The following is a 27591-nucleotide window of genomic DNA, read 5'->3' as shown; positions in this document are numbered from 1 at the left end:
GGTGACTGGAGGGCAGGCGAGATCAAACATGACTCACAACAAAATGGAGTCTGTAAGTACACATGTATCAAGTTTCCACTGTATTTAAAGTCATCAGGTAGAGCGTTGGGTTGAAATTGGAAGTAGAGTTAAGACAGCAAAATCAGACATCTTCACAATCCATAGCAATCTTCTCCCCCCGCAGGGTCCACAAGTAAGAGACTAAAACACTGAGCTATATAAAGCACTGTAGGTGAGGGTGCGGGAGTGGGTGAGGGACACAATGGGAGCAGAAATTGCTGCTGGTCCTGTTGAAATCTTTCCAGATGTGCTGAAAGAGACGCACTCCATCTTCAATGTAGGAGACACCACCACGTACTACTATTCAGGGAGGGATTTGAAGCATCCAGGGACACTTGAGTAAGTATCCCAAGAATTTTCTTTCACAGAAGGTGCTTTAATACGGATCATCCATGCTGAATGAAAAACAGGAGAATATAAATTAAAATAAGGAGCTTAAAACTTGCAAAACTGAACAGTGTTAGCAGTAAAGGTAAATATTCATGAAGGTCAGAAGAGTGAAGGAAAATGCCTTTCCAATAGATTGGACAGGGCACAGGACAATCACTAAGGCAAAGGAATGAGAAGAAAATCCTGGAGCAATGCTTCTCACACTTGCAGCTGCTTAACCCCAGAGGTGGTGGTAAAATGCAGACAGATTCAGTAGGTTTGAGTGGGGCCTGAGATTCTCCATTTCTCACAAGCTCCCTGGTGATACTAATGCTGCTGGTCCATGGACCACACTTGGAGACGTTTCTGGGGCACGGGCTTTGACTTTGGATTGAATGAGTTCAAAGGGCATTTTAGATAGATTTTGAGCAGTGGAAATTCAGTGAGAAGTAGAAGATGACAATGCTCAAGTGGAAAGAGAAATTAGAGAAAAATCAAAACTCATGAAAGGTATGGTGGTAATTCTAAATGTCTGATTCTGGTGGGACATGTTTTAAGTGACAAATCTCATTTCCTGAAATAAATGGCACCTTTTTGTGTGTGTGACACAGTTGTCTCCTCCTTACAGAGGATGGGGGAGGCCTTTGGGAGAGAGGGAACCAAATATGGCATGTCTTAATAGCACCTTTCAAAGGGAGAACCAGATTCTAAGACTCTGCTCTCATGATGAACTGCCAGGGCAAACCACAGTTCAGCAGCTGCAAATGTGCTTGCCAATACAGAGATAAAAATGTTTCTGAAAACAAAGTTTCACATATACCCTCCACTGAGGTTGGCATTGTATCTTCCTGTGTATCTTGGGTGTAGGTTTTACCCAGGCAGAATTTAGACACTAGAAACCAAATGAGGTGGTAAACAGAACCAATTTGCAGAAGAATAAAAATAACCCAGCAAGAATTGAAACCACCAATGCCCTAGGAGATGGTCATTTACCAGCAAAGAGTTAATAAAGATGAGCACAATGGATTATGAGGGTTGGCTCCAGAACTTTAAAAACAAAATGTTCGGGGATCCCTGGGTGGCGCAGCGGTTTAGCGCCTGCCTTTGGCCCAGGGCGCGATCCTGGAGACCCGGGATCGAATCCCATGTCGGGCTCCCGGTACATGGAGCCTGCTTCTCCCTCTGCCTGTGTCTCTGCCTCTCTCTCTCTCTCTGTGACTATCATAAATAAATAAAAATTTAAAAAAAAATTTTTTAAAAAAAAATTAAAAAAAACAAAACAAAACAAAAAAAACAAAATGTTCCAGTGTTTCATGTGATGGTTTTCATTTTTTTAATGTTTCTTCCATCTTATCCTTTCTCAGTGCCATCACAAATGGTTTCAGAGTGGAAAATTATACATCGTGGGTGGAGGGTGTCTGGGACTTAGAACTCTATCATCAGAGTCATGAGTCCTGAGTTCTAGAAGCATAAGGATTAAGAGCATGATCTTTGGATCTAGATGGGTACAAATCTCAGCTTTGTCACTCATTCTGTGACCTCAGGCTAGATATTTTATTTCTCTTTGCCTCTGTTCCTTTACCTGTAAAGTGAGGATATTAATAGTACTTCTCAACCACAGGTTTGTAGGCAACATTTAATTATCTCAGACACTTAAAACACTCAGAGCAGTGTGCAGCATGGAATGAATTAATGTTTCACAAATGTTTACAATTATTTTAACTATGTCACTAGCTCAGGGCCTACTAGAAAGTTATTTAACTGACTCAGTCATAAGGAAAGTTTGAACATGATGTCCATCAAGATCCTTTCAAGACCTAAAATTTTATAATTGCATGAATTAAAGTCACCTTGGTCAACAAATGACCAAAAAATGCTTCTTTGCAAAGTCCTAGAATATCTGGTGATGCGTTCAGAACCTACCTTGATGGGGTCAGCCTTCCCTTACAACTTCTGTTCACAGCTCCTCTACACCTTGGGCTCTGGGCAGTTCCAGTCAGTGATCTCCAAACATGCTGTCCCTGCCCCACTGCCATAGTATGTTTACACCATTTCCCTGTAGTCTGTCTTCCCTGCTTCTCTCCATACACCTAAATCCTATCCATTCTTGAAACCAACCCAGGGTCCACCTTCTTTATAAGGTTTTCTGTGATCACCAAGCTTCTTTGTATCAAAAAAGTCCTTTAACACAGAGTTCATTGACCATTACCATCTGCCTTATATTGTTCTGAAAATAATTCTTTTATTTTTCTGTCTTACTAGATAATAATCTTCCTGAGGTCAGGGTCAAGGACTTACTTCTTTCAGTTTTCAGTCAAGCTTAGCATTGCTCCAGCACAAAAGCATGCAGTAAACAACTGTTGATTGATTCATGTAAAAATTAGTGAGTCATTAAACTTAATATGGCAATTAGTTGAGTGTGGTAATTAATGCTAATACTCTTCCTGCTAGCCTCTCTTCCTGTCCCCCAAGGTCTTCTAAAAAACTGAATTGATCTGCTTCCATCTAGTGGCAATTAAAAACAGGTGGTTCCTGTGACAAGAAAAGGGCTCTGGGTGGATTGTGCCAGAAAAGACTTTCACTCAGTAGGTGTGAGCATGAAAGAAATCTTTACATCTTGTGGATTTCCTGCCCACAGAGATAGGCAGCCCAGCCCAGAGAAGGGTCTAGGTCCCCATCTGCACTATCAAATGGAAGGTAGGGTGGTAACATAGAATAAAACCTCCACTGACCCAATGTCCTTCCCCGGTTATCCAGTTTCCAACTGTCTCATCTCCTAGCCAAGCTTTTAAAAAGAGATGGCTTACATGTTCTGCCTCTCTACTTCCTCATTTCCACTGAATCCTCAGCGCTTGGCTATCAGACTTCCGTCATGACCTCAAACACTGAGAACAGTCTTTGCACTGACACCCTTGTTACATCCAGTGAGAACTCACCAGGCAGCACTTGAAACTGTTTCTACTTCTTTCTTTCCTTGGTATTCATAATCCAGACTCTCCTCATTTTCCTTCTGTCTCTCTGGCAACCTCTCCCCATCCTCTTTTTACCTTCAAGGACCTGTTTGATATGGATGTTCCCCTGGTTCCCACCCCTCTCCCACAACCTCTTTTTTTCTCCCACTCCACACTCTCCCCAAAATAGCAGATAACCTCCTGGAATGAGAGAACTCCGAAATCCACTCTCCTGCCCCAAGATGGCCCCTGCGCTACAGACTGAACCAATTAAATGTGGATGAGCCACAGTCACCACAGCTCAATAAAGACAAAACTGAATCTATGATCTTCACCTCCAAAACTTCTCATTCTTTTGTCTTCCCTTCTCAGTACATAGTATAGTATATAGTAACCATCCAACAGTTCCCAATAAAAAACATGATGACTTCTGATTCTTCTCTCTTTCTCAGCCAATTAACTACACTCTCACCTCATGATTTTAACTCTCACCTCAAGAACTCAACCTCATTGGTATTTCTCTAGATGGGCACCATCATCTTTAACCTAATATCTTTCCCCAAAACAGTTCTTTGCCTTCAGACTCACCCAACTCCCCTGTTTGCAGAATGATCTTTATAAGATGCAAATTTCAGCATGACATTCACCTGCTTTAGCCCAAAGACCTCAGGATTAAGTCCATACTCCTTATTATGGCTTATAAATTATTCTATGATCTGTCTTATGTTGCCTTATGTCTCTTTGGAATCTCTTTTTTAATAGATATTTTATTTAAATTTAATGTAGTTGACATATAAGGTATTATTAGTTTCAAGGGCAGAATTTAGTGATTTTTCATGCCCATTGCTCATTACATCACATGCCCTCCTTAATGCCCATCACCCAGGTACCCCATCCCCCCACCAACCTCCCCTCTAGAAACCTTCAGTGTGTTCCCCAGAGTTGAGTGTCCCATGACTTCCCTTTTGCACCCACAGCTACAGCTCACTGAACTAGTAAGGACTTCATAACAATTTGTGGTTGGTAGCATGGTTGTCTGAATAAGCAACCAATCTCCTCAGGGACCATTCTGCTTCTTCCAGCATTTCAGTTTTCTTTTTCTCTTTTTAAGATTTTATTTATTTATTCATGAGAGACGAGAGAGAGAGAGAGAGAGAGAGAGAGAGAGACTGAGAAGCAGAGAGAGAAGCAGGCTCCATGCAGGCAGCCCAATGTGGGACTCGATCCTGGGACTTCAGGATCACGCCCTGGGCTGAAGGCAGACACTCAAGTGCTGAGCCACCCAAGTGTCCTGTATTTCAGTTTTCTACCTGGGCTCTCAGTATATACCAAAGCCTCACCTCCATAGTTGTTCCTATTTATAATCTCCTTCCTAAAATTCCAAAGCAAGTCACTGGACCCCTGAACTGAGAAATGTTTGCCATCCTCACTTCTGCAGGTGGACCATGTATGGACACATGTGTACATCTCTTCTCAGTCTGTGTTTCTCCAGTTAAAAAAAAATCTGAGGTTCAAAACCAAGCTAAAAAAAAAATGCCTCACTGGGGAAGCCACAGGCAGAATTCATGTTCCCTACCTCTTCCATATTTCTGAAGGTCAATGTTTAGCAGAGCAGTAGTCCTTTACGTTCTTGTACTAGGCATTGAAGGCCTGGGGTCCAGAATTAGGACCTGGGATTTATTAGTTTCTCAAAAAATGCTTGATGAATTGAATGTTTCCTAAATACTGTACTTGATATTGCCCTTGTATTCCTCTAGGACAAGAAGAGACATATCATAAAGCTTCCAATCCTTACAGAAAACTCAGGGATAACCAGAAAGAGCTTCATTCACATAACTGTCCTTTCTTAATAGGGCATCACTCATTCATTCTAATCCCCTGGCACTGAAACAAAACCACCCATACACAAAAAAGCCAAAAGCATAGCTTTTCAAGGAGGCTAGTAGATAATCACTTTATATGGAAATTTAATTGAATGAGATCCCATGTAAATAGTTACTAAGGAGTTAATGTGTCTAGCTATAACAGGAAGTACCTCAAGGAAGGTAGAGAAAAGATCAACAAATGCAGAAACTCCTTAGTGATGAAACTTACCTTTTCTGAGACCTTTTACCTAAAAAAAGAAGAAATAGAAAAATGGCATCAGCATAAGTAGGCAATTCCAATTTTTTTTTTTTAAGTAAGAGGGAAGGCAGAGTCCCACTCCTAAAACTGGCTTTTGAAGTGTATCACGCATTGGTTGGGTGGACCCCATCTGTGCGTAAGGGGATTTGAGATACTGGCTTAATGTTCTAATTCAAACAGTGGTAGAGACTCAGGTATGACTGATCCACTGATGCACATGCTTCTGCATTCCATTCCACACTCTGTGCTGATCATGAAGACAGAAGTCTAGCCCAAATTGTCTGGCTGTCAGTCCTGCTATACCCATACGCGTTGTTTACCCCTTCCCACCAACCATCTTAGCCCACCTGCAGATTCTTCCCTAAGAGACTTGGCTGCTAATCCTGTAAGAATATGTGTCATTACGTCTCACATCACTTTGTCTGTGAAAATCCACAAAGAAATTTCACTTGGGTCTCAGTGGCAGGAATTACTCATCTCATCTGAGTAACTGATGTGTTTTTATCTCACAAACACAGTAAATATTGTTAACAAGTTACACTCCCTTCTTTGGCTGCCAGGAAACAGACCAGAGCTGAGACCCTTTTCTGTCAAGTGTACAGAGCTTTGTGACACATATTTTTGTGTACCAACCGCACCTCTTGCTCCAACTTATTTTTGCAACCTAAATTTTGGGCTTCTTTTCTTATCTACTTTTAGACTAATTTTAACTTACTATGTTGAATGCATTTCATAAACCGTCTTACATAATTTCTGAAAAAAGCAGTGTATAAATAAATAGATCAATGAATGAACTGCAGGGTTGGACTCTAGAAGGGAAAAAAAGGCAAAAAAAAAAAAAAAAAAAAAAAAGCTTTTTGAAGAAAAAAAAAAAACCACCTGGAAGCACTATATTTCAGTGGCTATAAACTGGAGCTCTAGAATCATCCAATTTGGGTGCAAATTCTGTTTTATCAACTGTGGTATGTCTGAATAACTGCTTACCCTCTCAAGCCACAGTTCATCTGTAAAAATAGTATGATAATTACATCTTCCTCATGGAGTTGGTAAAATAAAACGTATCCAAAGTATTTAGGCCAGGGTCTAACACATACACAGTGCTGCTTGCTCAGTTACTGTTTTAAGCCTTTAAAATATTAGAATTTACTATTTTAAAAATTTCTTCCAAAATTCAGCCTGCTGATTATATGAGCTGAATGCATTTGAGAAAGGAGAATTAAATCTGAATTACTTTCAAGTTCTGCTTGTTTATCTTCATAGAAATATATTTTCCTTTTAGGAACAATGAAACACATAACAATACATAAGCAAGAATCTGTCACTATTGAGAGAGTTCTTTGTGAAGAAAAAGGAAGTAAGTGGCATGTGTTCAGTTTCATGCCCCATTCTAACCCTGCGGGTTAATTCGGGTGGGAAATTCTCCCAACCAAGAGAAAATATAGAGCCTCATTAATCTGAACACCATTGGTGTTAGGGGACATGTATGGATGGAAATCTATCTCTCATTCTGGCCCCTGCCAATATGGGATTTGAGAGATTTGGTCTAAAATCACTGCCTCAGTTTCCTTATTTATCAAACAGGGCCAATGATAATGGCTAATCAGAGAACCATTATCTAGGGGAAAAAAAACTATTTCTAGATAAGCTCATACAGAAGGGCACGCATTTCTGGATTTGCATTTATTTCTCTTCCAGAAGAAAGGAGCAAATGCCTGGGTATCAAGACAACTAGAGCAGCGACTGAAGTGCAGGTTCAGAAAATCCATCCAAGGACAGGACAGGTATCAAGAATCTAGTTGTGGGACACCTGCATTGCTCAGTGGTTAAGTGTCTGCCTTCAGCTCAGGTCGTGATCCTGGGGTCTTGGGATCAAGTCCCGCATCGGGCTCCCCAAAGGGAGCTTGCTTCTCCCTCTGCCTATGTCTCTGCCTGTCTCTTTCTGTGTCTCTCATGAATAAATAAAATCTTAAAAAAAAAAGAATCTAGTCATTTCACTGGCTACTATGTCCTAAATATTCACCTTTCCTCTTTTTCCAGCTTGTTGAACCCAAAACACTTATTAAATCTTCCCAGTTGATAACTACTATATATATGCAGTTTATTGCTTTTCACTTTTTTCTTGTAAATGTGCCAGCTACACTGTTAGAAAAGCTCTGGGGGGTTATCCTGGGAACCTATCCATCATTCCTAACACCATTGCTATAGGAAAAACATTCTTCGTGTTGCAAAGAACTAACTTACAACTACAATCATTGGAAAACAAAGTTACTTGGAAGTTGGAAATATCAGAAGATGTTCTATAAATGAAGGCTATTAAAATGCTACATTAAAGATACCCTGACTCTCCTACAAAGTCAGTGATCTTTTGGGGCTTCTGTTCTTTTTGTTGGCATACATGTATCTAGCCTAACTGCCCGTTATCTGTTTCCTGTTTGCCACACACTTATTCCCACAGCAGAGGCATGTAGTTTTCAAGTTATCAATTTGAGATCTTGTACAGAAATGACTCCAAGGTAAAAAATTTAAAAACAACAACCCCACTACTTTTCTCAGCCCTGCTGATAGAACCACTTGAGCTAGCTAACCTCCACCCCTCACCCTGCCGCTGAATACAAGTGACTTCATTGTATTCTTTTGATTCTACTAACAGTTATTAAAAGACTGGAATTTGGGGATATCCTCCTTATTAAGATGACTCACAGCCCCCAATTCCTTAAAGGTTATTTAGAGAACAGCCCAGAGGGCAGTGTGTAATAGCCCACTGTATTCTCTACCCCTCATTTCTATCACCATTACCCAAGGTAGGAGGGAAAAAAGATGATTGGGGTCAGGGTTTGAAGACTCAATGGAAAGGATAACCAGGGACGCCTGGGTGGCTCAGCGGTTGAGCATCTGCCTTTGGCTCAGGTTGTGATCCTGGGGTCCTGGGATCGAGTCCCACATCGGGCTCCCAGTAAGGAGCCTGCTTCTCCCTCTGCCTGTGTCTCTGCCTCTCTCTGTGTCTCTCATGAATAAATCAATAAAATCTTTAAAAAAAAAAAAAAAAGGAAAGGATAACCAATGGTGGGAGAAAAAATATCATTCTTCCTGTGCCTTAGTGTAATACTTAAGTGCTTAATATCGTGCAGTAAGATCATGGGATCCAATCTTAGCAGGATTTCCAAAAGCAGGAGCAGAGACATTTGTGCTCTCTGCTGACACTAGTGAAGTTTTAGCACATCAACAGTGCCCCCATCCATTTTCTTTCTGAGTTGGTTATAAAATGAATCTAGTGCCATTCTTAAATTTGGAATGAAAGATCAGATCATAGTAGAAGATTGATTGGTAAATAATATTCCTATAATTGGCAGTGAGGATGGGTGAGGGGCAGCCTTTATACACCATAGTCAATGAGCAGAATACATACTAATTAATTGATGGAAGTAAAATTAAAATGGCAATCAGCTGACTCCATAGAAATGCAATGCAAAGCAGTTGGTTAGCAGTTATTTTGAGATCATCAATGGCCTCTGAACTTAAAGCAGGGATATCTCAAAAGCTGCTTAATCTCCATGAATTTCATAGTCTTAAACATTTCTGTCAGGTCAGTTTGTCCAAACGTGGCAGTGCATACCCAGGGCCTGCCAGACCGTGGGTCTCTAACCAGTAAGTCAACCCCACTTTGAGGTTGGACATACTTAGGGGGGAGTTGAGAGGAGTGATGCTGTTGTTTTTCCCTCGTGTCCCATGTACTGTTCCAGACAGCAGCTATTAGCTTCTCAAACAGTCCTCCTTATTCCCTTTTCTTCTCCAGGCCAGAGTGGAGGGAAAGCAAATACAGTGCATTTGGTTAGAGCTGTGACCTCAGTGAATAGACACTGGGGAGAAAGTGTGAGGATTTCTTCCAGGGACAGTGTAATTCCCACACATTAGAAGCCAGACAGGTATGTGGCTCAGATTTTGAGGAACAGTACCTTAAAAACATCAGATTCATTTTCTAGTGGAATTGAAGCACTGAGATCAAAGGCATGGAGACTTCTTAAAGGACAGGGATTATGCATCCTTTTTTCAGAATTAAATAAGAGCAAAGAATCATTAAAATATCTCATTTGTCTATTATTACTCTAGCATGCCTTGAAAACACTAGGCATTTTTAAAAGGTTTGTCGGATAAAAAGCACAATACAGCCAACTTGTTTTAATGGAAGCATACGTGAGTTGTTTCACACATCCCCAGGGATGATGTTTATAGAACACAGAGCTTGGTATCCTGCTTCAGTTGAATTGATCATACTTAACTTCCTGTGGGTTTCAATGTTTTTTTCCACCTTGAATTGTATTACTTTCATATGAAGGCAACTCACATACCTTTCTTTAATCTTCTTGCCAGCCAAATGATAAATGCCAACCCAGCAAAAGCAGTAACCATGACTGCCACCGGAATGAAGAGAGGGTTATAGTCACCCTCCTTGATCATTGAGAAACTCCTGTCCACTTCTGAAAGAGATCAGTAAGGCACATAGCATGAGGCCACAGCGCCACTTACTTAGGCACCATCTTGTGACATTAGACTTTGTTCCTCCACCACATATTCCAGTAATAGCCCATTTGATGCCATTTGACAGATGAAGAAACCGCCATGGGAAGGACCATGATGAGTATTCAGCAGAGGCAGAGATGAGACAAGCTTTTCTAGGCTGAAGCCTATAAATTCTTAATTTCTAGATATGCAATTAATGGAATTCCCAGAAGAAGTGCCTAAAAATCTTGGCAAAGTGTGGTCATCATTGCATTTACTTCCATGGTCCTTGTTCAATAGTTGGGACTCTAAGACACAAGGAGGATCTAAAATATCTAATATGACCTCAGAAAAAATAAAATCCAGTGATCTGAACCAGATAACATAGCAATCAAAGGAAACTATTATTGCTTTTACTTTGAAATAGCTGTGCAAACATAGGCACTTGTTGTTTACATGCCAAGAACCCACACTAAACTGTCTTTCAAATGATGTAGTCCTACCATGTATTTCTACTTCCTTCACAAATAACTAAATGGATACACCTATATATCCTCTTGAAAGGGTGAACTAAGTGCAGCCTGGGTAGCTCAGCAGTTTAGCACCGCCTTCGACCCAGGGCATGATCCTGGAGACCCAGGATCGAGTCCCATGTCAGGCTCCCTCTATGTAGCCTGCTTCTCCCTCTGTTTGTGTCTCTACCTCTCTGTCTCTCTGTTTCTCATGAATAAATAAATAATAATAAAATCTTTAAAAAAATAGAGTGAACTAAGTTCATTTGGGAACTTTTATTGAAGAAATACCCATATGAATAAAGTGTATGTTCTGATACCACCAACTAAATAAACATACTTTTGCATATTATTACAGGGTCTGTATCCCTTATTCTTCATGTTATTTTGATGAACCCTTTCAAAGTGGTCCCATCTTCATACCCAAAAATATAATAGAAAAAGGGCTCAAGTTCTCAGACGATGAAAACAGAGAACAACTTATTTGCTTATCATAGGTACTGCATCAAGTGGAGAGCCCATGGAAATGAGGAAGACATAGTCCTCCTCACACACAGATTAGGGAGGCATCAGCTTAGTGATAATAGAGAAATGTCCACTATTTGGGGAATTAGGTAGTCATTGGTGACCTTTTAGAGACATTTTAATGGCCTAACAGAAGTGCGATAGCAGTGGAATAGAAGAATGAAGAAGAATAAGTCAGAGACAATTAGTGCCTGTAGATGTTAAGAGTTAAGGTAGGAGGAGTTGAAAATCAGCTGAAGAAACAAATGGCTGCCATCGAAAGAATACACAAGAACAGCCCAGGATTTTACAGTAAATTAAGATGTACAAATTTATTTTTAGGCCATATACATTTAGCAAAATGAAATATAAAAGTTTACTTCTATTTCCCCCACTATCTTCCTATCCACCAGCTCCATTTTCTAATCTTTAGTATATCAGGGCAAACTTACTTACTTTGACATATTGGTTTAGGGCTTGACCAGATTCTAGATGATTGGCAAATAGTTTCCTTCTCCCCAATTAATTCGGTTCCTTCTGAGCAGTTAAAGGTGCAAGTGGAGGTAAAGCTGAAGTTCCCCAGGGTGTGACTACAGTCCATAGGTCCCCAAATCAGGGGCCTCCAAAGGCACACATTGAATTACTTCAATGAAAAAGGAAAAAAAAAGCAGTATTTCTGAGCAGAGACCTTGACCAAATGTTTTAACCAATGTTGGCTTGACACAACTATAGAACCACTTGATTGAATCTAGACCTTTAGAATCTCCAATAATTAGTTCTGATAATGCTGCTTCCAGACTTTACTTTCCTGAGAATGATAGAGAGTGCTGTGTCAGAGGGGGAAGCCAGGAGCACTGACAGCCCTTGGGGGGTAGGAGGGAGGGGAAGCGGGGATGGTGCTCCAGGTTGCTACCCTAGTTTGCTGCCCAGGTTGCTGCTCCTGGTTGCTGCCCTAGTCCTGGTAACTCTGCAACACCACTGGAAGTTCCATGCTACATGGCCTTGGCCTCCAGAGATCTTATGGAATAGGTTCAGTGAATGCAGAGAATTCCTACCGTTCCATTTCTTCTAAAGCAAACAAGGTTGAAAAACACCCCAATTGTCTGAAATAAGTCACTCAACTTTTGCAAAATTCAGCAGGTTGGTCAATTTAGCTCTATGACTTCAATATTATTTTGAGAGCTTTTCTGAGAGTTAAACCACCTAAAATTAGTGAGGCAGGTGCATAAATGGAGAAAATGTAACTAAAACGTTACAACGTTACAAGTTCAGACACCACCAGTTTTCTCCCATATAGGGATAGTTTACATGACAGTTAAAAAGGAAAAAATAAAAAATAAAAAAATTTCAAATTTCACCATATTTCAAATAAAAAAAGAAGAAGATCAAGAGACTATGTTTGTTTTTCATAGCAGTTGTTATTCCCTTGAGAGTTCACAGAGAAGGAAAAGTAAAAATGATTTCAAGAATAAACCAAATAAAACAATCAAAAAACCTCTACTCGGGGCTCCTGGGTGGTTCAGTTAGTTAAGTGTTGGACTCTTGATCTCAGTTCAGGTCTTGATCTCAGTCAGGGTTGTGAGTTCAAGCCCCACATTGGGTACACTGGGCGTGGAGCCCACTTTAAAAACAAAACAAAACAAAACAAAACACCAAACCCTCAACTCCCTGAGAAGGAAACTAGGTTGGTGTTCAGTAAGATGCCACATAAAATGGGTGTTACTGAGAGGACAGAAGAACCAACATTTAACTGAGACTCAGCAAGACTGGCTATTTATGCCATGCCAATGAGAAAACTAAAATAAAAATTACAGTATAGTTACACCATGTATTACTGAAAATTATATGCATATTGTGAGATGGTTTCAGAGGTATTTGGTTGTTTTTTATTTGTGGCTTTTCTTCTTGATATGAGCAACAACGGTCCCTTTAAAAACATCATGGTATGATCTAAGATAGATTAAATTATGTTCCAAAGAGGACAGAGACTTCTTAGCAAGTTTCTACTGCATTTTCTCAGTTTGTAAACCCTAGACAGCCATGACAAAGCTTCTAGTCTGAAGAGTTACTCACCTTGACAGGTCGGTTCTTGAGATGACCAGTTTCCAAAAGGTCCACAAGTGGTTTCCTCAATCCCAATGAGGTCTGTCCCCATAGAGCAATTGAAGGTGCAGGTGGAGGTAAAGCTGAAGTCCCCCAAGGGGTGACTACAGTCCATGGTCCCCAAATCAGGGGCCTCCAAAGGCTCACACTGAATCACTGCAGCAAGAAAAGAAACAGCATTGGCTAGTGTGAAGCTGACCTGATGTCTGGGGTTAAATCCTAGCTCTGCCTTTGCACAAGGTAAATTACCTCTTCCAGCTGCCAGTCTCTTCTTCTATGAAAGAGGAATCATGATAGTTGTATTAGCTTCCTAGAGTTGGTGTGGGAATTAAATGATCTAACACAGATCAATAACTTAGAAGAGAACCTGGCTCATAGGAAGAACTAATTAAACATTAGCTAGTCTTTTTATTATTATTGGCATTGTCTAAGGAGAGAATGTTTAAACCTAGGTAGGTTTCCATGGGAATGACCAGACCAATCTGGAAATAACTATCGCATCAGAGTGCCTACGTATATTAGAGTTCTGGGATCAGGAGGCATATAAAAAGAGTGGGAAAGCTTTAGGAAGCATCTCGGCCTCGATTCTGTCTTCAACCACTCTAGCTCCTACTTTCACCCCTCTTCAGAAATTATCTATTTTCCTTCTCTGACTGGTGGTATAGTAGATCAAACTGAGCCTTGGAAATCAGTCTTCACATTTCTAGGTCCTGCCATATCATTTGAGCAAATATTTCTACTCTTCTGTCCTATTCCTTATCAAATTTGAGCCATCATTCAGACCTTACTTTTGAGATTTCAGGTAAGAGTGGACTTGAGGAGCTAGAAGAATTTTTATATTTTCCATATACAGTACAAACCCAAATTAAATTATGTTCTCCAATTCAACCCATGCCTACAAGCAGGTGTTTAATATATTCCAGGCATAGCCTCATTTTGACATATGAAATGGTAAGTACTTATTAATCTCAAGCTTCTATCAGTCTTCTAGGGGACATAGACAAGTAAATGGATGACTTCAATAAATGTGGGATAAACAAGAAAGAAATATGTGGAACTATTAGAACATGGAATAGGGAGACTTAGCTTGTTCTAAGTCCAAAGAAAGCTTTCTGAAAAAAAATGGTCCCTAAAATATGTCTTAAAGATGAACAGGTGTGCTAGCCATGTGCAAAGTGAGAGAGAGAAAACCTTGAGCAAGTCAATGAGATACAAAGAACATATGAAAAGTGTGGAGAACTCCAAGCATTTTAATGTTACTAGAAGGAAAGAGGTAGGAGATGATGTGAGATGAAATTAGAAAGAAAGGTAGGAGTTAAAGCAAAATGCTATTATCTTTTTTTTCATTGATCTAATGAGTACCTACTATACATTGAGCTTTTCTCTAAGTGTGAGGAGTTCAGATTTCATCCTGTAGGACAAATGATAGTTAGAAATTGAAGGGTGTATATATGTGTGATGTTTGTCGGATTGTTTTTGATTGATCAGCCTACCTATAGTATGAATAGTATGTTACTGGGGAGTTAATTTAAAGTTGTGGAACTCAAATAAGAAATTAATGCAATAACCTAGAAGGAATGAGGGCAGTGGTAGCAGAATCAACAAATAAGAGGCAAATTAGAGAAATATTAATAAATAATTAATAATTAATTAAATTATAAAAATGAGTAGTATGTTACCTTGCATAAAGGTAAGGGGATGTGAAAGAGTTTCATATCAGGTTGCCCACATAAATGGTGAGGTCTCATACCAAGATAAGAAATACAAAAAGGAAACCTGGCCAGGACAGTTGATTTTACAGTCTCTGGGGCATCAAAAGAGATATGCCTAGCTGGAAAGGGCTGGAAAAAGATCTGTCAGTGTGAAGCTCACATGCATTTGTGAGTCCACAGGAGTTGGTAGTTTGACCAAAACAGGGGTCATGTAGAGTCCTTGGACAAAATATAGAAGAAGATGAGAAATAACAATATTGTATGGGCTTGGATAAGTGCCAGTGAAGAATCCCAAGAAGAAATGATTACAGGTAGAAAGAAGACCAGAAAAGAACGATAAAATGGAAGCTGAGACAAAAAAGAAAAAGAGTAAAATGTTTGAAAAGGAGTGAAATGGGCATGCCAAAGATAAAAGAATTAAAAAATAAAAGATAAAAATATTAAGGATAAATAAAGAAATAAACAAAAATAAACTTCAGAAGTGGAGTGAAGGTATTGGGTAGGAATTGAGTGAAATGAGTTAGACCTATTCCAGTTATTTGACATTTGACTTTAATTCCTCAGGTTTTTTTTTTTTTTTAAGATTTTATTTATTTATTCATGAGAGACAGAGAGAGAGAGGCAGAGACATAGGCAGAGGGAGAAGCAGACTCCCTGCAGGGAGCCTCATGTGACTGGATCCCAGGGCTCTGGAATCACGCTCTGAGCCCAAGGCAGATGCTCAACCACTGAGCCAACCAGGAGGCCCTAATTCTTTGTTCTTTACAAATACTGCTTTTCTCTTCTTATAATTTTTTGTCCTATGCACCAGATACTTCAACCATGGTTTTGAAACTCAATCAATACCAATCAAAGGATTTAATATTTCTTTCAGTAGTGAGTTGACTAGGTCAAAGACTCCTTGACTTTGAATCTATGTGCTCTTCTTTTCTGTTTCTACCACCATGACTGTGAATGATTTCAACAGACTCCCACCGATTTTCTCCATCTTCTCTTTTTGATCTCCAATCCATTTTATGCATTGCTTCTAGGAAAACTGCCCCAAATGTAGGTATTAAGATGCTAAGTGGCCTCCCATTGTCAAATAAAGGCCAGATTCTTGCATTAGGCAGTTAACTCCAGTTTACCTTGCTTTCCATCAAACTAAATTATGAGCATATATAATTTTCACTAGGTAATTGCAAATCCTTTATGGGCAGAATCTATAATAGATTTGTCTCTGTGTCCCCCAAAATACCCAGCCCAATTAAATGTGTTGGATTTACTACTATGTTTCTCTGACCTATATTCATATCATTATGTGAACTTTTTGGGCTTCCCTGTCATGACTTTGTGGATGACATAAAAAAGCAAGATTACCTAATGGGTAACTCATCCCCCTCATAATAAATGACAATGTTTCTTTCAAGTGTTAGGCATCTCATGAATCCAACAAATTGGCTATATTATGAGTTCCCTAAGAACAGGAATCTACCATCCTTGATGCATTATTGTCATCGTTCCAGCTTTCTTCCCAGCCCTGGGTTCTTTGTGGTAGAAAGATTTGCTAAGAAGTGAAACTTCATGCTGACTTATGAAATCTTTCAGGAAAGCTAACAACATTGTGCAAGGATATCCTTCTGATCAAAACTTCTCATTTCTCAGAATGGCTAGTATAATTTCGTCCCAGTCAAATTCCACAAGCTACAATAACCCCTGTAACTTTACAAAGGAAGAGACAAAGTCAGGAAAGGGAGCTTACCGAATTGACACTGGGGCCCATAGTAGCCCACATCACAGTTACAGGTGTAGTTATTGATGGTTTCCACACATTCTCCGTGGTTGCTACATGACGAGGGCTGACAAGAAGCTTTAAGGAGAGGTCAAAAATAAATTATTGTAATGTGATTACTTCTTAGTACTCATAGTTATTTCATTAGGAATAGATAAGTTTTTTGCTGCAACTATTTTAATAAACAGGAAAGGTTTATTTGTACATTCATAGGATTTTTGCATAAAAGCCATATGTTAGAATTTTTTGTTTATGTAATATACTGGCCATGTAGCCACAGACATATACATAGAATGAATTCACCAAGGCCAATACTGCATAACATTTTGCGGAAACTTAGTGACATACTTTGAAACTCTTGGAATTACTTTGTTATAAATATTATAAGCAGGTTAAATGATGACCTAACTATTTCTGTAATATGCTTGGCAATCCCTTTCTTTATAGAAAGTACCAGAGAAAGATTAAGAAGTCTGTGGAGAGCCCAATTTAGAAGAGATCAAATTCAGTATGTTTCAATGTTGAAATATGACTTGGAAAAATCTGAGTGTTTTAGAACTGAAAACAGAAATTTTCATCTTCCACAGATAATGAAATATGGCAGTATTTAATTATATAGAACCATATAAGATTAAGCCAAGAAGGAAACATGAGCATAAAGCCCCTTACCTTCCAATGAGGAAACGGGGGTCATGGCCTGAGCTCTTGGCCAGACCCATCTTCTGCTTCCACTTCCTTACCTTACTTCTCACATACACTCACATAATGATGTAAATTGATTTAGAATGTAATTTTTCGGTGTTAGGACCAGCCTCACATGCACAGAAGTGACACGATTTTATTTTATTTTATTTTATTTTATTTTATTTATTTTTTATTTTATTTTATTTATTTTATTTTATTTTATTTTATTTTATTTTATTTTATTTTATTTTATTTTTGAGGACTGGATTTATTTTAGACTGTACTAGGAACTCCTTTCTTTCCTACCACCCACTCTGGGATTAGTCCCATCATTCTCTCTACTGTGGCCACTCCCTACCTGTGTAACAGAGGGCTATCTTTTGTTTGAAGCAGGAGTCATCATTCCACTTTCCTGCATCTCTGGTCCTCTTGATGTAGATCTCCACACAGTCCTCTTTGGACTTTTTGTTGTTAGGCTCTCCAACTCCCCAGTTCTCTGCTTCTCTGGTTAGAGACTTGTTGGTTCCTACCCAAGTCCATATCCCTCCTACCTTCCGGATGCCTATCCAGTAGTAAGTGGGGCTGAAGGGAAGTGTCGTCTGCAGGTATTCAATTTCCCCCTTGTTTTGTATGGCAACTAAATCTGTGTAATTTTCTTTACAGAACCTTCTAGCCTTTGCCCAGTTCATGGGTTGTTCAGAATGGTGGTAAGTCCAGCAGTTGGTTCCATGATGTGCAAGGAAATCTGAAAGACACCAGTGTGAACTAGGTAGGTTCACAGTTAACAGCTGAAAAGAATCTAGAAGTAATCCAGGCTGAGCCTGCCACGGAGAGATGATGAAACCAAGACCACAGGATCAGTCATTTGCAGATTTGAAGTAGAACCTAGACCTTAGGGTTCTAATCACTTTTCACGGTAACATAAAATACTTTTTACTCATCTCTCTGTTTTAGGCAAATTTGGTGGCTTCCTAGATTAATTTTTATAACATCATTTTTTCTCAAAATTCTTTCAAGTGAAATTTCACTGACATATTTTAGAAATTCATATTTCTTTTTTCATTTATGTATAATCATATTTCCCTAAAACTTACTCTCTATTTTTTTATCCTGGGATAATTTCCTAAAAGCCAACATTTATCTTTCTATGGGAGAATAATATGAGGACAGGCATAACAACATACTTTTAAGTAATCTTTTTCATATCAAAAAGATAATCTTTTACCACAGGAAGAGCTGCTTCTGGGAAAGCCTCAATACATAACTCAAGCCTTATATATTTAACTATATATTTCTAAAAAGAAAAATTTACAAAACTAAATGAAGCAGGATTATGAAATTGATTTAGATCATGTTCTGTGCACAAAAATACTCAGCTGATGGTGTTTAACAATCATATGGCACTTTGAATATGAGGACTTTGACAAAAATAGAAATAAATACATAATCATGCCATGACCTCGTGATAGCATATGCCATTCTAAGCATGGTATGATCTATGTGAAACACAGTTCTACCATTAAGGTAAATGTTTTTTTGACCATCAACATTTGTTGAGTTTTCACCAGGTAGGACAAAAACCATGGAAGATACCAAAGAAAACATAGATCCAATTTTTACAGTCTCCTAAGGCTTATGAACAAGGAATAACAGATGCAAAGAAAGCACAATTAATTTTGATCAAATTAAATATGTCAGAAGGGAACAGAAAACAGAGAAACAGATATGATTAATGAATATAAAGAATGTAATAAAATAAACATTTGGAACAGAGTTGTAAAGAAACATTCTACCAGAATATAAGTCCTAAGAAGGAAGAAACTGGTTCAGTGTTGTATCCTCAGTGCCTACAAGAGTGTCTGGCACATTCCAGGAACTTGGAAAACACTCGTTGAATGAAGAGTGCCAACTTTGCAGGTGACATGAGGCAGACACAGTATAAGGAATATGTCAGGGGCAGAGGAAAGTACATTTGTTTGGCCAGAGCTAAAAATCTAGGCTAAAGGGTAAAAGGACACTAGATTACTTGGGAATGGCAAAGAAGGTTTAAAACAATTGCAGCAGAGTCTTCAAGGATCAGACATAAAACTTGTCACACCAATGGGAGAAGAATAAAAAAATACATAGAGGGTCTGACCTTAAGGAGCTCATACTTTAATGGTAGAAATGACCTAGATGTGCACTAAACTACTGATAAAAAATAGAAAGTACAGAGCACCTACCTGACTGGCTGAGTTGGAAGAGCATGCAACTCTTGATCTTGGGGATGTAAGTTCAAGCCCCACATTGGGTGGAGAGATCACTTAAAAATAAAATTTTTTTAAAAAAAGAAAGAACCATGCTAAATATTTGGTATGGATTCTAAATGTCCCATCAGATATTTCTTTTCTTCTTTTTCTTTTCTTTTCTTTTCTTTTCTTTTCTTTTCTTTTCTTTTCTTTTTTTAGATTTTATTTATTTATTCATGAGAGACAGAGAGAGAGAGAAAGAGAGAGAGAGAGGCAGAGACACAGGCAGAGAGAGCTGCAGGCTCCATGCAAGGAGCCCGACATGGGACTCGATCTCAGGTCTCCAGGATCACACCCTGAGCTGAAGGCGGCGCTAAACCGCCGAGCCACCCGGGCTGCCTCCATCAGATATTTCTTAACTGACTTTATTTCTTCATAATTAAGACTTATGTGGGATTATCAGGATCTGGACTGTGCAATGAGGGTGTGGCAGGTTTTGGATGTTTCTGAGGAAGTACTAGAGGTAACAAGAAGAAAAAGATGTTCATAGGAAAGATAGAATTAACAACTATCTACCTAATAATCTTTGCTGCAACTATGTACACCCAGTGGATATTTAAGAAAAATAAGCATTAAGTTAAAAAGGGCTTAGCAATATACAAATACCATAACGTACCAAAACAGAGCACTGTCCAGACCCAAAACTTGAAGACATACCATGAGCACCTCTGAGCGCTCTGACATTTCCATGGAAATATCTGCAAAGAAAATACAAAGCTATAGTTAGATTATGTTCTTAAGTCACAAGTTAACAGCACCTTAAGAAGGTGGCTGAACTTTCTTAAGGTTCAAAATAAAATACACTTACTTACTAACCCTGTCTGAGGTAAGAGGTTTCTTAGATGTGTACAAAAAACTGGCATTAAATTTGCTTTGAAATTGATAAAGAGTTGTTTCTTTTCTTTTTCATGTTTTAGCCTCAGGTTGCTGATTGTGACTACTCTGATTTTCTCTACATTTCAGTAATTTTTTGAATTTCCTTTCTGCTGAGCTGTTAGAGGACACTATTTGAAACTTTATATATATATTTGAAACTTATATATATATATATAAGTTCTTTGATGCTTAATGAACTCTTGGTGTCTGGGATTTAAATGTTAAATTTTTATACTGGATTATAATGGTTCAATGCTTCAGATACTTAAAAGTATCAGATAGCCAGACACCAACAAAGAAAAGCAATTCATTTCTTTTTCCATTTAAAAGGAATACATTTTTCAGAACCCAGACCACAAATTCTCTGCACACCTTAAACCTATTTTCTCAAGTGTATCACTTCTCCAGTAACCCCAATATTTATCCACAAAAGTGCTCATTTCAACAAGGTAGTTCTCCCTCAAGAATCTCACCAGAGACAAGTCAATGAGGAGAAATCAGCACATCTGAGAAGAAAGGTTCTAAGAGCACTTTTTAGATCCAGCATTTGTAATTCTTGGCTTTGCTAAAACCAAAAATGAAATGTGTTATTTCTTGTCCTTTGCCACCTGTCTTTGAAATCCCAACGGGTTCTAGCTGAGTAACTGGAAGTCCTTGAGGCTGAAAAGCTCACCATGGCTTTGTTCTTCCTTCTTTAGTTCTTCTGGACTTCAGCCTATGAACTCAGCACCAAGGTGTCTGGCTCCTTGCCCACAGCTGGGGGTGCTGTGCTTTGGGAGGCTAGGTGGAGTGCCACCAAAAAGGCTTGCTTTCTTTCATTTCTCAGACTGAGTCTCACATCCTCCTCCCCTTTCCCCACCCCTTTCCTAGTCTAGTTTCTGTCACCACCCAGAGAAAAGAAGAGCTGTTAACCAGGGGCAATGTTGCTAGATTCTCTCCCCCTTCCTTCCCTCCTCCTTCCCCTACATCCTTCCTTCCCTCCTTCCCTCCTTCCCTCCCTTCCTCCCTCTCTCTTCTCTTCCTCCCTCCCTCCTGTCTTTCTTCCCTCCTGCCTTCCTTCTCCTCTTTCTCCCTCTCTTTGCTTCCCTCTCTCCTCCACTCCCGTCTCTCTTGCTGTCTCTCTTTCCTGCCTTTCTTTTTGAATAAACCCTGTGCTAACTCTTGGTTATCCATGGTAAAGGGTCCCAGATAACTGCAAACACCACACAGTCAAAACAGCAGCGTTTTGAACCAATTCCTGATGCCTGTTTAGCCTCAGTCAACAGTTCCTGCTCCGTCTTTCCTTGCTCGCCCCCAGGTGGAGGTCCTTGGTAATGGTACCTCCTAAAGTTAAGCCCTAATGAGAACAAAGCCCTGGGGAGGTTTTTGCCCTGTGACTTTGGGGACCTAGAGTACTTTTACATTTCTGAACTGTAAAATATGAAGGAAATAGGCTGCATATGAAATTAGGACCTATATGATGGAGGACAGTGAAAAGTGAGGATATGATCAGCTTTATATTTTGTAAAAGATAAGTAATAACAGCAATAACTGGAGAGCTCTGCCAACACTGCACATGGATCAGGTCATTGGATCTTCATGAAGGTTAAGTACTACTATCCCCCAGCCAGCACTATCATCATTCCCATTTTAAAAGGGTCTCCGAGAGCTTAAGGAAGTTGTGTTTAGTGACAAATCTAATAAGAGACACAGCTGGGGTTTTTAACCAAGGCCAGTCAGTTCTGAAGCCTCTGATCTTGATGATTAGGGGGCACACCTTCTACCAAGAACTTGGAAGACAAGTTGAAGTGGGGACAAAGCTGGAGCCAAGGAGCTCCATGAGGTGCCCATGTTCCTACTATCATAACCTGAAGGAATGTCTAGACTTGTATTTCTGAGTCTTCTCCTTCAATTCTCTCTTGACACTTGTCCAATCAGACTATCAATCATGTTGATTCCCTGAGACTGCTCCCCCAAGGTCCTCCATTTCACCAAAGCCAACAACAGATTCTCCATCCTCATGTTATCTAATCAATCAGTCTCTGGTTCTCCTCCTACCTCGCAGAAATGTTCCTTCTCTGTTTCATTTGTTGATCTCATCTCTCCACTCTGCAAATGCTTGGAGTGCTCCAGTGCTCATCTTAGTTTTCTTCTTTTCTTGGTGATCCAAGCCAGCCTCTTCACCTTGAAGAGCATCTAAATGTTTGATGACTCCCCAATTTGTATTTCCAGCAAGGACTCTTCCCAGCCAAATGCCTACTTGATATTTCCATTTAATTGTTTTAAAAGCCTCTCAAAGGGACACCTGGGTGGCTCAGTGGGTGAGTGTCTGCCTTTGGCTCGAATGTGATCCCGCAGTCCTGGGATCAAATCCCACATTAGGGTCCCCATGGGGATCCTGCTTCCCCCTCTGCCTATGTCTTTGCCTCTCTCTTTCTGTGTCTTTCATGAATAAATAAGTAAAATCTTTAAAAATGAAATAAAAGCCTCTCAAATTTTACATGTGCCAAAATGAACTTCTGAATTCCTCTTCCCAAGCTTCTTGACACCTCAGTAAATTCTAAGTCCATTCTTCCAGTTACTTAAACCAAAGCTTTTGGTGTTAGTGAGATTCCCCTCATCTTCTGACAACTTATATCTCATATGTCATCAAATTTTGTTGGCTTTGCCATCAAAATATCCAATCACTTATTAGTCAAACCAGTCAGGCACCAGCCCGCCAGTGATGCAGTCTGCAGGGCTCAGCCTCCTGGGACACAGGGCAGGGAGGCCTGAGAATGGATAGATAGTGAGGGGGGTGTGGCAGAGGGGAAGAAGATGACCAGAACACAAGAACACACATCAGATCCTCCAATGGCTTCTCACCCCACACAGAGTAAAATCTAAAGTCCTTATGATGGCTCACAAAATCTTACATGGTCAGGCACCTGCTTCCTAATCATTTTTGTTCTCTGAGATGTCCATTCTTCTTTTGTAAGCTCAGCTATTCATTTAAATAGGTTATTATAATCCACCTATAAATTTAAAATATAGCAGTAGAATTTTCAGAATATTAATTCTCCATATTTTCAGTAGCAGAAGGTCCAGCATTCTATAAATGCCAGTTGAATAAGTGAATAAACAAACTGCAAATGTCCTTTTCTTCTTTTAAGGAAAGACTTTATCTCCCCTTTTTTTAAGTTTTATTATTTTGTTGGATATCTTTGTTATTCTACTGGTTTGTTGGACATTCTTACTCTTCTTTGAAAGCTGAGATCTAGGATTTTCTTAGAAAGCTGGTTTAGGGCAGTCGGCGAGGAGAGACATCGCTAAGGGGCTTGCCTGAGGTGGGGGGATTCTAACATTTTCAGAAAATCTTTTGGAAAGAACAAGTCTACTTCAATAAATGAAGGAGAATAAAGAAAATTCAAGCCCTTCAGTAACCTCAGCAAACCTGGACCACACAAAACCATGTTAACTGGGATAAGAAAGACTTGGCTCCTATACCCTCACAGCTGGAGGGACTCGATCCAGCCACTGAGGCCCGGTGTCACCAAAAAGGGGTTCTATTCATCTTTGATGTGGGCACACGCTTGGGATTACACTATGATACCCTGGCAACTGGAATAATTTATTTTAATCGCTTCTACATGTTTCATTCCTTCAAGCAATTCTCAAGATATGTGACGGGAGCTTGTTGTCTCCTTCTGGCTGGGAAAACAGAAGAAACGCCAAAGAAATGTAAAGATATCAACAAAACACTTTGTAGTTTATTAAATGATGTACAATTTGGCCAGTTTGGAAATGATCCAAAGGAAGAAGTGATGGTTCTAGAGAGAATCCTACTCCAGACCATCAAGTTTGATTTACAGGTGGAACATCCATACCAGTTTCTCCTCAAGCAGCCAAACAACTCAAAGGCGATAAAAACAAAATTCAAAAGTTGGTTCAAATGACATGGACGTTTGTAAATGACAGTCTCTGCACGACCTTGTCACTAGTGGGAGCCAGAGATCATAGCAGTGGCAGTGATGTAACTCGCAGGACGTTTGTGCAAATTTGAAATAGGAGAATGGAACCTCCAAACCCATGTATAGGAGATGGTGGGAGCAGTTTGTGCAGGATGTCCCTGTGGACGTTCTGGAAGACATCTGCCACCCAATCCTGGATCTTTACCCACAAGGAAAACAACAGATGCCTCATCACACACCCCACCAGCTCCAGCAGCCCCCACGTCCCCAGTCTACACCGCAAGCGCCACAGGTGCCACCGCCCCAGCCAGCGCAGAAGGCCTCACAGCCGCCCGCCCACACAGCCCCCGCCGCAGCAGGGCCCGCAGCCCGACAAGCCGACCCGCACCCAGTCCTCCCGGCATCCAGTCCTCCCCGCAGCCAGTCCTCCCCGCACCCAGTCCTCCCCGCAGCCAGTCCTCCCAGCACTCAGTCCTCCCCGCACCCAGTCCTCCCCGCAGCCAGTCCTCCCTGCACCCAGTCCTCCCCGCAGCCAGTCCTCCCAGCACTCAGTCCTCCCCGCACCCAGTCCTCCCCACAGCCAGTCCTCCCTGCACCCAGTCCTCCCCGCAGCCAGTCCTCCCAGCACGCAGTCCTCCCCACAGCCAGTCCTCCCCGCAGCCAGTCCTCCCAGCACTCAGTCCTCCCCGCACCCAGTCCTCCCCACAGCCAGTCCTCCCTGCACCCAGTCCTCCCCGCAGCCAGTCCTCCCAGCACCCAGTCCTCCCGGCATCCAGTCCTCCCCGCAGCCAGTCCTCCCAGCACTCAGTCCTCCCCGCACCCAGTCCTCCCCACAGCCAGTCCTCCCTGCACCCAGTCCTCCCAGCACCCAGTCCTCCCCGCACGCAGTCCTCCCCTCACTCAGTCCTCCCCGCAGGCAGTCCTCCCCGCAGCCAGTCCTCCCCACACCCAGTCCTCCCAGCACTCAGTCCTCCCCGCACCCAGTCCTCCCCGCACCCAGTCCTCCCCACAGCCAGTCCTCCCAGCACCCAGTCCTCCCAGCACCCAGTCCTCCCGCAGCCCAGTCCTCCCCGCACCCAGTCCTCCCCGCACCCAGTCCTCCCCACAGCCAGTCCTCCCCACAGCCAGTCCTCCCGCAGCCCAGTCCTCCCCGCCCGCTGGCGAAGCCACCGTGGTTGTTTCTCCCAAGGAAGAGAGCAAAGCAGCAGAACCACCGCCACCTAAATCCCCCAAATTGAGAGCGCTCACCCTCCACTGCCTCCGGCCCACCCACCTGCAGACCCGAAGCCTCCCGTCTGGACCCCCTTAGGCGAGGCGGAGCCCCCAAGCCCTGTGGATGCCAGTGAGCTCCCCAAAGTCCAGATTCCTCCTCCGGCCCACCTGCCCCCGGGCACCTGCCGCCCCCACCGCCCTCCAGCTGCGTGACCGCGACGTCTACCACCAGCTCCTACATGTCAGGAGGGGGCCACCAGAGCCTGCAGTCCATGGTGAAGACCGAGGGCCCCTCGTATGGCACCCGGCCCCCAGCCTAGGGCCCGCCAGCGCACCTGCCCTGCCACCCACACGTCTACCCCCCCAACCCGCCCCCTCCCCTAGTGCCCCCTCCACCAGCCTCCTTCCCCCCTCCTGCCATGCCCCCCACTCCCCCTCCCTACAACCCCAACATCCCCCCCACCCCCACGCCTGCCCCCCACCCACGCAGTGCCCCTCCCCCTCCCCCAGACCTGGGCCTGCCACCCGCCAGCTACCCCCCTCCGGCTGTCCGCAACCCCCCCCCCCCCGGGAGGACCGCCTGTGCCGCCACCCATCCCCCAACCCGGCATGCCTCCAGTTGGGGGGCTGGGGCGGGCAGCCTGGGTGAGATAACGCGATGCCTTTTCTTTCCCTTGATTTTTAAAGCAAAATTTTTCCAATCAACTCGAAGAGTAGTTTAAGTGGGTAAGCAGCAGGGTACCTTCTAGAATACCAGCCAGTTGCAGTGTGGGAAGACACAGACCCGACCCTGAGATGAAATCGGGAGATCGTCCTCCGCGTCGGGAGAACCGGGCCTCCGCCCTAGTGAAAATGTTAACCAGCCGTATTGGCTCAAGAAATAGCTTCAGTAAGGAGTGAATTTCCTTCTAGAGATCAGTGCCTATTTTTCCTGGAAATGCCATTTCAAATAGTCCAGTTCCATCTGAAGTCAAGCTGTTGTCCTCACTTTCATTCTGTGATGTTCTCTCCCGACACCCAGTAGGTCAGACAAACCACTTTTTTTATTTAGAGATTTTTACATCCTTTGTATTAAACTTATTTTGAAGGGGGGCGGGGAAAGCAAGCTGGTTTAGGTCGTCTGGCACCCAGCCAAAACTACCTCCAGACTCCAGACTTGTACCATGGCTACATGATACACCGAAATTTCAGGCCCTTGTCGAAGGAAAGCGAGACCTCAGGTCCAACCAAATTTGGGATTTTGGGGGGTGTGGGGGCGTAGAGGAGTTATTTAGTGACATCTAAATAGATATACACATAATTTGTTCACTTTTCTATACATTTTATATCAAGTTAGATTTTAGAGGACTCAGATCACATCAGCTTAGCTCCTCACTAAGTTCCTCTCACTGAGTTCATCAGTGACGTTTTTTGGCTTTTATCAAAGCATTTTTGTATGCATGTTTTTGAGTCATATGGATGGATTTTGTATTTATTAAAAACATTTTTCTTGAGCATTCAGTGAAAATCTTGGCTTAAAGTTAGTACACATTCATCTATACCATGGAATATGATTCAGCCATGAAAAGGAGTGAAGTATTGATACATGGTATAGCGTGGATGTACTTTGAATGCATTACACTTGGTTAAAGAAGTCAGACACAAAAGGCCAGATATTGTGCAACCTCATTTTATGAAATATCTAGAATAGACAAATCCATAGAAATAGAAAGCAAACTGGTGGTTGGCAGGGGCTAGGAAGAGAGAGGAATGGGAACTGACTTCATGGGTATAGGGTTTTCTTTTGTTGAGAATATGTTTAACTAGATAAAGGTGGTGATTGCACAGCACTACGAAATGTACCACTCTGAATCACACACTTTACAATGGTTGCTTTTATGTTATATGAACTTCAATAATAATAATTTTAAAAATAGTGCACATTCAATCTAAAGAGAAGATTTTGGGTAAGCAAGGTCATAGGACATGTTAGCAGCCACTTGAATGGTGGTCAGGAGAA

General features: G+C 41.4%; 1 protein-coding gene and 1 pseudogene across 1 annotated transcript; one reads left to right on the top strand and one right to left on the bottom strand.

Annotated features, from left to right (window-relative positions):
- Positions 1 to 57: 57 nt before the first annotated feature.
- On the bottom strand, positions 58 to 21285 carry SELL (selectin L). Its single transcript, XM_038542595.1, is given in 10 exon segments — positions 58 to 455; positions 5475 to 5493; positions 9851 to 9979; positions 11474 to 11618; positions 11620 to 11660; positions 13091 to 13276; positions 16574 to 16681; positions 17646 to 18032; positions 20192 to 20273; positions 21125 to 21285. Coding segments are annotated over 10 exon segments (1119 nt in total). The 5' UTR covers positions 21128 to 21285; the 3' UTR covers positions 58 to 436.
- Positions 21286 to 23815: 2530 nt separating this feature from the next.
- LOC100683747 lies at positions 23816 to 26246 on the top strand (annotated as a pseudogene).
- The last annotated feature ends 1345 nt before the right edge of the window (positions 26247 to 27591 follow it).

The sequence above is a fragment of the Canis lupus genome, chromosome 7 (genome assembly GCF_011100685.1).
Source record: "Canis lupus familiaris isolate Mischka breed German Shepherd chromosome 7, alternate assembly UU_Cfam_GSD_1.0, whole genome shotgun sequence".
NCBI classification, from domain to species: domain Eukaryota; kingdom Metazoa; phylum Chordata; class Mammalia; order Carnivora; family Canidae; genus Canis; species Canis lupus.
This window is presented reverse-complemented; position numbering and strand designations above follow the sequence as displayed.